This window comes from Taeniopygia guttata, chromosome 9, assembly GCF_048771995.1.
Source record: "Taeniopygia guttata chromosome 9, bTaeGut7.mat, whole genome shotgun sequence".
Lineage (NCBI taxonomy): Eukaryota > Metazoa > Chordata > Aves > Passeriformes > Estrildidae > Taeniopygia > Taeniopygia guttata.
This window is the reverse complement of record NC_133034.1, coordinates 18,064,971-18,077,104: the sequence shown is the minus strand read 5'-3', so window position 1 is coordinate 18,077,104 and position 12,134 is coordinate 18,064,971. Positions and strand designations below refer to the sequence as shown.

The 12,134-nt window shown below is 39.8% G+C and overlaps 1 protein-coding gene across 1 annotated transcript; it reads left to right on the top strand.

Moving 5' to 3' along the window:
- On the top strand, window positions 1–12,082 carry RFC4 (replication factor C subunit 4). Its single transcript, XM_002196235.7, has 10 exons — window positions 1–244; window positions 811–889; window positions 5,275–5,354; window positions 6,480–6,599; window positions 7,471–7,614; window positions 7,850–7,970; window positions 8,415–8,540; window positions 10,084–10,164; window positions 11,056–11,172; window positions 11,862–12,082. Exons 1-10 carry the CDS (start codon window positions 120–122, stop codon window positions 11,955–11,957), a joined length of 1,089 nt encoding a protein of 362 aa, XP_002196271.5. The 5' UTR covers window positions 1–119; the 3' UTR covers window positions 11,958–12,082.
- The last annotated feature ends 52 nt before the right edge of the window (window positions 12,083–12,134 follow it).

Below are 12,134 nucleotides of genomic sequence, written 5' to 3'. Positions count from 1 at the left end.
GCGGGCGGAAGCGGCCCGTGCGCGGGCGGGTTGGCGGGAAGGGCCGGCGGGGTCTGAGGCGTCTGTGGCGGACGGGGCTGTGAGGGGCCCGACCCGGCACAGCCCAGCCCGGCACAGCCATGCAGGCCTTCCTCAAGGGCCCGGCCTCTATCAGCACCAAACCCGTCGCTGCCAAGGAAAAGAACGCGGCCGGCAGCAGCGGGGAGGGCAAGAGGGCCAAACCCATCCCCTGGGTGGAGAAATAGTAAGGGATGCTCAGGGGCAGTGGGAGCGCTGGCCATGAGGGGGGAGGTTGGCTCTGGAGGGTGCAGAGAGTAGTTGGTGCATAGCAAAAGGGGGTCGCAGGTGTAGGTGGCCCCACCAGGGAGAACAGCTTAACTTTCCCTGTCATGGGGGCGTTCCAGGACTGGGAGGTGCTGTAAGTGCCCTTTGTGGGTGGTACTGAGCACAAAATATTGGCCATGTCAGACTGTGCTGTTTCATCGGTGTGTTTTGGTGCATGACTGCATTCAATGCTTTGTTTTTTTGAGAAGCCTTTATCACAAAGTGGTAAAATACTGCAGTTCTGCTTTTAAAAACATCTCAGACAGGTGTTTACAACAGAAAAAGACAGCTTCCTGAGGAATTAGATCACTTCAGTAAGAGACCAGAGGCATTAGACTTCTTGTGATTTTGATTTCAGCTACAAAGTTCACTGTAATCCTTCAGTACCTGATGTAATCAGAAGGCAAAATGTTGTTTTTTCTCAATTTCATCTTTCTTATGGAACTTTGTCGGCTAATAAATTTTATTTAATGCCTTTTTCTTTAGTCGTCCCAAAAATGTGGATGAAGTCGCCTTCCAGGATGAAGTTGTAGCTGTGCTGAAGAAGTCCCTGGAAGGTGCTGATGTGAGTGTAATGGCAACATCTCCCTAATCAGCATTTTTAGACAGACACTTGAGTCAGCGGTAACAAAAATTTCTCTTTTCCAGCTCAGCAATGATAATTTTTACAGTAGTACCTTGTGAACAGACTAAGTGACTTCTTCATGATATATACTGTGTGGTATCCTGTTGTGATATATGTGTAAAGCTTCTTATATCCCCAGTCCGCTGAACACTGTAGAATTATGAGTTCCACAATGCAGTTTGGAATTTTTTTAGAAAAGCTCAAATAGTAAATTTCTTGTTAATAGCTTCAAACCTGGAAAAGCTTTATTGTCTCCACAGCTGCTAGTCCACTAGTACTTGTCACATTCATGTTTAAGACAAGAGGAGAAAGCTTTTCTTTCATAGATAAGTCTGAATTGCCAGTTAATCCTGAAGATTTCTAGTGATCTGTCAGTGCTTCTGTGAAACTGCTGAACACTAAGTGCTTTGGTTGATGAGAGAACTTTAATTTTATAAGTGCCAGATCTACTGCTTGGATAGTGATCCCAAAACTTTTTGGGTCAGAGTTTCCACGTAAGTCTCTTTGGCTTCAAAAAGGTAAATATGGCAGTTGCAGGGTTGGTTTGTGTGTCCCAAGAGAGTAGAGGAGCAGGGCATTTGTAGTTACATTTGTTTAGTCTTGCATTTGCTTTTGGATAAAAATGTAGGAAATATTTGGTATGTTTGATGGTTATTTCTTCCAAAGCAGCTGATGTGGAGGTGAAGGAGCTGAAGGGAAAAATAAAGTACCTAGCCAAGAGATGGCTCTGCTTTTTTCCTAATCTGAACAATTCCTTCGTTTGTACATACTGAGACTTCTTTTCCTCCTCACCCAGGACAATCACACTTGCCTTCAAAAGCTGTCTGTTTTCATGGGCTACAGTTTTGGTTTGCTCTGCAGTGATATGAGTTTATCTCTGAAAATAATAATTGAATCAAAGCTTGCAAAACAGACATACCTTCTTTGTCTGAATGTGTGAAGCCAAAATTAAATTCGTACAGCACAACTGCAAAAGATTTGTGCTTCTTTCTTTAGCTCCTTTCTCCACTTTCAGTTTGCTTTGAGAATGCTCTTGTAATATGACCTTGTCAGGTAATGTGGTACCCTAGAAATCTGTGTTTCAACAGCAATGCTGCTGGATTACAGTATTTATAGAGTTGAGGTAATTAGGAAGGAACTGTTAACAGCAAAGGAGAAATGAGCTGCTGCCACCTATTCTATCTGGACATATCAGTTGTGTAACATTGCTTAGGTGATGGGTTGGGAAGTTCTATTTTGAGCAACAGTTATTTAAAACCCTACAGCTTGTGGATCAGCAGTGTTTCTTGGATTCTGAGCCTAGTGCACTTGTGTTGACTTTTGCCCTCCTGAGTTAAAAAGACAAATTATAATTCCTCCTTATGGTTAGAGGCTCTGTATTTTGCCATAGCTACCCAAACTCAGCAAGGCATTTGAGAACAAAATCATCCAAATACATTAAAATATTTGACAGTAATATTTGAAACTAATAAAAATAGACAGTTTTATTAGTTTCTTGAAAGGACTCATTCTGTCAAACAGGCAAAAATATAATTGAACTCTGGGGTGGCTAGTACTTACTTCAGTAACTACACATTAGTGCAGAGGTTCTTACTGAGTTTGGTGGTCTGGTGAGATTAAAGAAACAGCTGTGACAATGCTGTGGGTTTGAGTAATGTGCTTTATTTAAACCACAGTGGTGGAAATGCAGTGTCAGTCCTCTGTCAATTGGCCTGTATTTGTGGGCCTTGATTTGGGAGGTGCTAAATGGAGCAGGACTCCCTATAACTAATACTGGCTTGTAACTCCCTATAGCCAATATACCTCCATCTGTAAGAGCACACATCATCCTGTTATAAACTGGGGACAGCAGAGTCCAAGGGGGTTTGAACTGAAGAAATTAATTCTGTCTGCCAGGAGTGTCGATTTGTTGTTGTATGGCAAAGAAACTGAAAATGGTCATGGTATTCTTTAGTTTTTGTTTGCTTCATGATATCTTAATAACTGAAAAGAGAGTGCAGGATTATCATTGCAATTTACATCTTCAGTTGTATTGAAACTTCTGAAAAAGCATCTGAGATTTGCACTATATTTAGGTAGCTTTCCCATGAGCAGAGTGATGCCTGCAGGTATCCTGCTTACTCCTGGCAAGCATGGAAAAATGGATAACCAGATCAGGTTGCAGTTTATTTAAAAATACTGCCACAGTTACATAAAGGATTAGGTTGTGCTTGGTGAAAAGTGGTGTAAATACTTCAGTGAGAAACCAGCATAAATGAGGTTGAAACAGAAACAATGATAAAGTTATTGTGTAGTGGAATTAGGAAACATTCTAATCAAGACCTTTTACCTGCTTATACTTTTTTTTGAGGACAGTAGTGTGTGAATTAGCCCAGAGGCATGAAATTATGAATCTCCTCACAAACATCAACCCTTGCAATGTGCCAACCTAGCACAGAGACTGGTGAATTTTCAGCTGTCTTCAGTACACTTTCCATCTCTCTGGCTGTCACAAAAGAGGGGGATAACACTACTGTGGTATCTAAACTTGAAAAGGTGTTTGTTAGTAGGGGATGCTGTTTGCTTATTAGTAATTAGGCAAACAAGCAACAATTGATTGGCAGAAAGAGCAGGCAAAATTTAAATTAATTTCTTTACTAGAAATTGATTAAAAATTTAAATTCTTCTATCTCTACTTTTAGGTTATATACACAGTGGAGTCTGTGCACTGTGTCTTTTCTTAGTTGTTAAAATGGGATGTTTGTTACCAAACTGATTGTCTTTATTTCATTTTCTGATTGTGGGTTGTGTACTCCTACATTTTTCTCTGTTCTTTGAATGGTTTTGGTTTTGCTGTTCCCATTCTGTCTGCATTACATGCTATATTCAGCATAGAATTCTCTAATCTAATTTTAGTTGACTCTTTAAAAATAGAATGCTTATTAAGGGCTATAAATCAAGTCAGACTGAGAGGTTTGTCTTTTTGATATTGGTTGGAGGGAACTTTTGGATTCTTGTTTTAAAAATGTAGAAGTGGAACATCTCCTATTGTCAAAGACAGTAGTTTTAAAGTGATAATTTATGAAACTGATTGCTTGAAATAGTAATATAGAAAACTATCACTTCTATGTTAGATGGAAAACTTGATTTTAGCCAAAATTCAGTCATGGCTTGTACAAATTTTATTTATGCCAGCTTTATTCTTTGTGTTGCTCAGGTGTATTTATGAAGATCAGTCATATTCCCTCTCAGCTTTTTTGCTGAGCTAACTAAACCAAACTCTTCAAAACATCACTTTTCATAAGATAAGCCTTTCACTTGTTTAATCACTTTTCTCAGTTTGGGTTCATTATCCTTGTCTAAGGATGACTTGAACCGTGTGCAGCTCATTACCTGTTAGTATTAATAATTTACATCTGCATTAAAAGTGCATAATTCAGACCACCATGTTACACAGACTTATACTGCTCCAAAACAGACAAAACAAAACCAGCTTATGTTTCCTTACATCTAATGAATTTTGGATATTTAGCAGATACTTAGTTATGTTCTCAAATTGAGAGATTTTATTTTTGCTTTGTGCTGCTAAATGTCATCCTAAAACTATTGCTACAGTCTTTGTTGTGCTGCTTTGATCTTCCTGTGTCAGCATATCACCTTAATGCAGCTGTATTTTTCATGTTGAGGTCATTAATTAGATTATTTAAAGATCAGTTGACCTAATTTCCTTAAGAAATGCCAGCGGTCATTTGAAAACTCCTTGGATGGGTGCAGGAGTTTGCCAGGGCTGTGCAGTGCAGTGAGTTGGTGGCAGTGTCCCCATGGTTGCTGTGGGGCTGTGTCCATGCTGCCCTCACTGCAGCCCGATGTTCCTGAGCTGCCCATTCACTGCAGCGCAGCTGGTGGCAGCACAGAATCCTCAGCATGGCAGGACAAGGCAGGCAGGGGAGCTGAGCAAGCAAAGGATGGTTTCATCTGCACTGCTGGTGTCACCCAGGCTGTTTAAGGCCGCTCTTGGATAAATTTGGGTGTCACTGCAATCAGGACAGTAGCCTCTGTAGGCTTTAGTGATCTCAGACATGCCCTGGAGTGTATAAAAATAGAGACTGGAATATCAGTTTGAATAGAACATGGGATGGTGCCACCAAATAACACTTTTTTATGCTGTGCTATAAACAACAGCTGTTTGTCCTTCTTTAGAGACCAGAAGAGAAAGACTTGCCATTATTTACTGTGAGGAATATATAGTTTTTGTTCCATTAGGTGCTCAGATTGTCAGTAGGTTTTCCTGTTAGTTGATTTTTTTTTAATTTCCTTTTCTTACAAATGATGCCTTGCTGTTTCAGCTTCCAAATCTGTTGTTCTATGGCCCACCTGGAACTGGAAAGACTTCCACTATTTTAGCAGCTGCTAGAGAACTGTTTGGGTAAGCTGGAATCAAGTTGCTTCAGTGTAATCAACTGTCACATGTCTCCTAATCATGTCATGAAATGCCTCTGGTCATAGCCTGCTCTTAGGTAGTCCCAGCACTTTTTCAGGAATAACTTCATATTCTAATTCATCTCTAATGTAAGATTTCTTCTTCATTTGTCCTGTCACGAGTCACCAATTCCTGTTACCAGTATGCTACAGACTGGTAGCCATGTAACCCCCTAACAAAGGGTATGGAAAGAATATGGTTTGCATATAATTTACTGAGCTTTGTAAAGGAATTCCAATTTTTATGGTTTATTTAGTAAGTTGTTAGCTACACATTGATCTCAAAGTGCTTCATAAAATGTCTGACTTTTAATCTCTCTGTTTTGCACCATTGAATTGTGTCTGGAAAGTAGTATTAGGACAGACTAAAATTCAGCATGTATACATTAATTAAGTCGCTTGTAACACTTGGGAGTTTTTGAGTAGTAAATTCAGTGATCTATAAACAAAAGATGGATGAGAAGGTGGTTTGATGTTATGATCAAATGTAATGTTGAATTTAATACCTCCCCATCCCATTTGTCATCTTTAATCTTTGACTCACTGTTTTTTTGGAGAGAGCCATTTCTACTTTAGTAGGAGGAAGACAGCTCCACACTGTGAATCCACTTTAATTCCCAGGATTTAAAGTCCAGTGTACTAATTGTTGGTTTGTTTTTTAAAATGGAGTATAGATAGTACTGCAGGTGAATACTGGTAGTACTGCTAGTGACTGTATTGTGGCATTTTACGTGTTATTTCACATTGCTCATGGGCTGTAAGTAAAAAGGCTTATAATACAGTGCTCTGAACATACGAAGCCAACTCCCTACTTTTTTTTTTTCCTGTGTAACTGATATAATTTTATAGTTCATTGTTTTCTGTAGCCCGGGAGGAAATTCTAAAAGTATCTAATGGAAATTCATACTTAACATTTTATGAGCTCATCTTAAGTGGCTTTTAACACTGTTATTTAGTAATGCTGATAAAAATATTCCCTGCCATTCAAAATAGCCAGAAGGGTTGTTGTTATATTTTCTAACATATCATTACAAGTGTTAGCAGCTAACGTGTTGTAATAAAAATTTTGCAGGCCTGATTTATTCCGACAGAGAGTCCTTGAGTTAAACGCTTCTGATGAGCGTGGGATACAAGTGATTCGGGAAAAAGTGAAGGCTTTTGCTCAGCTTACGGCGTCTGGAAGCCGTTCAGAGTAAGTGCTGGATCAAACCCTTCCTGCTTAGGACAAAGCATGTGGTTGTTTTTGTTTCTAATATAAATGATGGGTCAGCACTGCCCAGAAGTTGGCAAAACACAGTGCTGTGGCTGAGCTTTTACTTCATGGAATTTCACATTGAGGGTTTGAATACCCAGGAGGATTTTTACTGTTGCTCTTAGCATTGGAGGCAGACAGCAAAAACTCCACAAGGTCAAGGCTTCTGGATTTGGGCACATATTGTTGCCTTTGCAGATGTTGTCTGACTACCATAGAAAAATTTATTTGGGTAAATTGTGCCAGAAGTTTCTTCCCTAGTCCTTCTAATCTGCAGGAATTTCTTCAACGTGGGTGTTGGTTTCTAAAAGGATTATAGTGGTAGTTGATGGGAAGCTCAGTGCAGGTCAAGCCTTGTGCATGGACTGTGGAAAGTAGCAGGAAGAAACTGCATGCCAAGACAGCCTGACTGATTCCAGTACAGTATCGTGTACTGGAAGCAGTCTGTTGAGTATCCTTAGGAGTTTAGGGAATCAGGAAGCCTGTAAAAAGAAGACCTACATGAGGTGTTAAAAGAAGCAGATTACAGCAGGAGTACATATTTTAGAGGACTTCTGCAGTATTCAAGTGTTGGTCTTTCTATGGCAGCTCAGTTGCTGCCTTTATTATAAATATTAGTCTTTAATCTAAAAATAATTTTAAAGAGATTGAACCTCTAAATCTGTTTTATTTTTTAAAGGGTAAATGCTTAAGTAAAGTATTACTTGCTATTTGCAGTGATTTCTCGGTGCACATTTTTCTTTTTTTTTTTTTTTTTTCCCTTGGTCTGTGCATTTCCTGTCTGCTGAATAACAGATTTCTAATTTTTCAGTGGTAAAATGTGTCCTCCCTTTAAAATTGTGATCCTGGATGAAGCAGACTCTATGACTTCAGCAGCCCAGGCAGCCTTAAGACGCACAATGGAAAAAGAATCTAAAACAACACGGTTCTGTCTTATTTGTAACTACATCAGCAGGTACACCTGGAATTTGTTGCTTATTTGGATTTGCTGTCTGGTCTGTAGTCTCTTTTTAGTCAGTATATGCATGCAAGTCTAAAATAATACTTAGATTTCATCTTTAATTTTTACAATGTTCCAGTTTTAGGGTTATTTAAACCTTAAGGCTATTTTAAACCTTTTCTGCCTTTGTTAGCTTTGTCTGTGAGAACTTGACCATTCATTCTTTACCTCTGTCCTTCCTTTCTTTCAGAATAATTGAACCTTTAACATCTCGATGCTCCAAATTCCGCTTCAAGCCTTTGTCCGACAGTATCCAACAGCAGAGGCTGTTGGATGTTTCTGAGAAGGAACACGTGAAAATCAGTAATGAGGTAACTTTGTGGTTGCCATGTAATTTTACTGCTTAATCCACTGCATAATTGCATGGCAGCAAAAGAGGCTAAGTCAGCATACTTTTCCAGGCTGCTCAGTTGTATGAAATAAAATACATAAACTCATTTATTCCTCTTCCATAGATGAGATGAATTTTAAGTCATCCTAAAAACAGAGAAATGTCCACCAGAGAAAACTGAAGCCAAACTGTAGGGCTTTTTGTTCTCTGCTGAGTGTACTGGCATTAAACTGGGCTTCTTTCTTAAACTGCCAGCACACATTTGTGTTGGTAGAGAGGTTGTTTTGTAACTTGTGTGTTGTGCTTGGCTCAGACAATCTGCTTTATGCACTACATGGTGTTTTAAAGTAACTGCTGAAAAAGTGCATTAGATTTTAATTAAAAGTGAACATTTAATTTTGCATTTTCTGACATTATTTTTCAGGCAATATCATACCTGGTGAAAGTGTCAGAAGGAGACTTAAGAAAAGCAATTACTTTTCTTCAGAGTGCCACTCGCCTAATGGGTGGGAAGGAAATCACAGAGAAAATAATCACTGAAATTGCTGGGGTAAGCTGTGCCTTACAGTTTCTCCTGGAATTACTCTATAAAGCATTTTTCCTACCTCTACCATTGCTCAAAGTTTGGTTGAAAATAGTTTTATACTCTCTGGTATTGCAGCATGGTAAGGATGCCCTATATCTACCAGAATTTTAAAGACTGCCTGATTCTGTACACTTATTACATAGCAGGTTTCTAGCAACTTCTGTACATCATGGAAAACTGTAGTCTTGTAATTCAAACTGAAGCTGAAATAATCTGCCCATAAATGCAAACCGTGGAGGGTTTTTGTGGGAGATTAGATGAGAACATTTTTTGGTGCTTTTCTCTATATGTGTCATTGCAATATTGGTTTGGAAGCACCACAGGAAAATTACTTTCAGTAGCAGCTCATTTTCAGCTTAACGTTCACAGTGACAGTGACAAGGATCTTTGTGGATCCTGCTTTTTAGTGAAACAGCAGTGGTTTGTTCTAGAATGACATGAGTAATACTGAAAGGCACAGGAGAAACCTGAGAAAAAATGCATTTAATAAAACTTGTGTGAAGGTGTTCCTATAGCAACAAAACACCCCAGGAGAAGGAAAAGTGTGATTAAGAGCTGAAGAGCTGAAAAACAAATGGGCTTTAATGATGGACACACTTCCCATGAAGGTGCTGCCATTGTAGCTCATTGTAGGGATTGGGAGGTTCTCACTTTGATGAAACCAGAGTCAATTGATACTGTGCAGAGTTTTGCAGAACAATTTTAAGCAATTTTCACAGTGAAAATTTTTGTTCAGTTTTGTCTATCTGTAAACCAGATAGTATCTGAATGGATACTGGACATCTGAAACCTGGCAGAAATTGACTATAATGATAAGAAAGAGAAGCATGATGTTCCATTATTGAATTAATAATGCTTGTTTAAAGCAAGGGAACCCAGCTTTACATGTTCATAAAAACTTGAAGTTCTTGGTCATTCACAACTTCTGTGACCCTGGAGTGACCTTAGTACAAAAGCTTCATAAAGAAGCTTTGAAACTAAACTGTCCAGGCACTCAACTGACAGGAATGACAATGAGTGAAGGTGGAAAGGGGCAGCTCTTCTCTGCACAGAGTGACATAATGGCATCTGTCAACTTATTTCCTTCTGATTTATTGTCTGATCTTGTTGCATTGGGCATTTTTTGGGTGCTGTTGATTTGTCCCTGGAAATAAAATCTATTTGCTGTGTTGTTTAGGTGTAGAATGGAACAGAAAGCATTGGCTGATCTAACTGTTGAAGAATGTCCTCCTCTTAGTCAGTGTCCTGAATAAGCAGTTGGATTTAGGAAGGTGACTTTGACAGTCTATTGTCATGATACGGTTTTTCTTTTAATATCAGCAGTATAGGACAAATATCACAGCCTAGTTCTCACTTTTAAAATTTATTTATTCTGTCTCATATACTTGCTAGAAGTGGATGGGTGTGTAGAGGAATGAAATCTTGAAATGGCCTCTGCCATGAACAGTTTGTTTCTGTAAGCATCAACACTGATTTTATTTTTAAGAATTGTCACTTCTTGTTACAGGTCATCCCTAAAGAAACAATTGATGAACTGCTATTGGGCTGCCAGAGTGGTTCCTTTGAGAAACTGGAAACGCTGGCAAAGGTAGCGTTCTCTTAGTGCTTAGCCTGGGTATTTCTCTCAGCCGAGGCCCTGTGTATCCTTTGTTCACAGGCTACAGCTGGGGAACATTTGGCCTCAGTCAGTTTGGATGCACATTAGGGAAGTGTCTTTTACCAGTCAGGACTCCCAGTCTTTCCCTTCTGAGGAAGAGCTGTCAAAGTTGAAAATAAATTTCCCTATCAATGTGCCTCTGGCTTGTTCCTGAGTTGAACTGATGGCAAGTAGATCTATTCAGCCGAACAGAAAAATAAGATTGCCCCAATGCTGTTTCTATTTTCATAAACTTCTCTTTCTCTAAATGGCTTCACTGACTATTATTCTCAATACTTGACATTTTTGTACCTGGCCACTACTTATTTTTTTGTAAGCTGTCTTTATCTGCCATGGGTTTTACTTTATTAAAAAATGTTTGGTCTTACAGATCTCTGAATTCCTGAGACTAGCAATGACCAGATGAAGAAAATAAATCCTAAGTAGATGGCCCTTTAAAATGTGAAGGCTGTGAAACCGCCATCTGATGCTGTGGGTGCCAAACCCTTCTTATTTCAGAATAGGCTTGGGCAGGTTCAGTGGAGGTTGTTAAATGTTTTAAATGTCTCATAAAATTTCCAAGATGTAAATTCTCAGAAGCTGCAAGAACATTTGGCCAGAACTACTGCTCTGTGCCCGCCTTGCTCGTGCGGCCTGTCCGAGGTGCTCACTGGGTCACTGCCGGGCTGTGCACACGCTACTGAATTGTCCTCTGCAATGTACAAGTTCCATACTAAATTGCAGTGCAGTCTCTCAGTTCAGACAGACTTTTTCAAGATTATGTTTCCAGTTTGTGGTGTTTCTGCTGCTGAATTACTTCCATTTTCCTCTCTCCCTGTGCAGAATCTCATCAATGAGGGGTTTGCTGTTGCTCAGCTTGTAAACCAGCTGCACGACACCATTGTGGAGAGTGAAGATTACAGCGATAAGCAGAAATCTGCCATCGTTGAGAAACTTGCAGTAAGTCTACCTTGAGTTAAAGAAACCAAAACACATTAATCTCTACAGATTGATTTTTGTTTGCACAGTCTCTCCCAAGAAGTACATGGTGACTGTTTTGAATGTTTCTTGGCAGAATGTAAACTTCTGTGGTGAGATTCATGAGAAGGAATTGAAATCTAGTTAAGTGAATTATTATCCATATTATGTTGTTCTAGTGGATTTGATAAAGAGGTTTGTGGGCTTAGTTGTCTTGGGGTTTTTTAATGTAACTTGGAAGGGATAATTAAGGTGAGAATAGGTCAGCACTTAAAAAATACACCTTTCCAAAAAAGAGAAGATTCATTAAGTTGCTCCATATTTGAAGAAGAAGGAAAGCCAGCTGAGGTGGAGGTTTTGCTAAAGTCACTGCAGCCATGCAGGTGGTGTGGATGCCCTGCAGTGACGCTCCTGGCAGGGGCTTGCAGGGCCAGTGCCACACCCCTTTGTGTATGGAGCTTTCATGTGGTGAACTCCTCTAGGGGATGAGATGGAGACTGGAGAGCTCATGGTTCCCAGTCCACTTGGAGGGGGGTGTGATGTGGCTGCTGGAGAAATCTCTGCTGATTAAGAAAACAACTGGCAAACTTCTTGTTCTCCACTGTACCCCAAGACACAGCTGCCTTGAGCATTGCCATTTTTAGAGTTTTCCCTTCTCTGTTCCTCTGCAGGAAGTGGACAAGTGCCTAGCAGATGGTGCTGATGAATTCTTGCAGCTGATGAGTCTCTGTGCCCTTGTGATGCAGCAGCTCACACAGAACATCTGACTCCTCCAGCAGCCCTGTGTTCCAGGGGTGGCTGGGGCTCAGAGCAGGGACCTGTGTACTTTTGTACTGGCTTTTTTTTTGGTTTTTTTTTTTTGCAATAAAGGAACTGTACTGCAGTTGGAAAACCTGAGGTTGAATATTTAATTCAATTTTTTTACACTGGGTAAAGAGCACAGG

What these genes read in the sequence shown, in the direction of transcription:
- RFC4 (XM_002196235.7), top strand. Translation starts at nt 120, where the DNA reads ATGCAGGCCTTCCTCAAGGGCCCGGCCTCTATCAGCACCAAACCCGTC. An exon ending in GCTGCTAGAGAACTGTTTGG is followed by an intron (nt 5,355 to 6,479) that starts GTAAGCTGGAAT and finishes AAAATTTTGCAG; the next exon opens with GCCTGATTTATTCCGACAGA. An exon ending in ATTTGTAACTACATCAGCAG is followed by an intron (nt 7,615 to 7,849) that starts GTACACCTGGAA and finishes CCTTTCTTTCAG; the next exon opens with AATAATTGAACCTTTAACAT.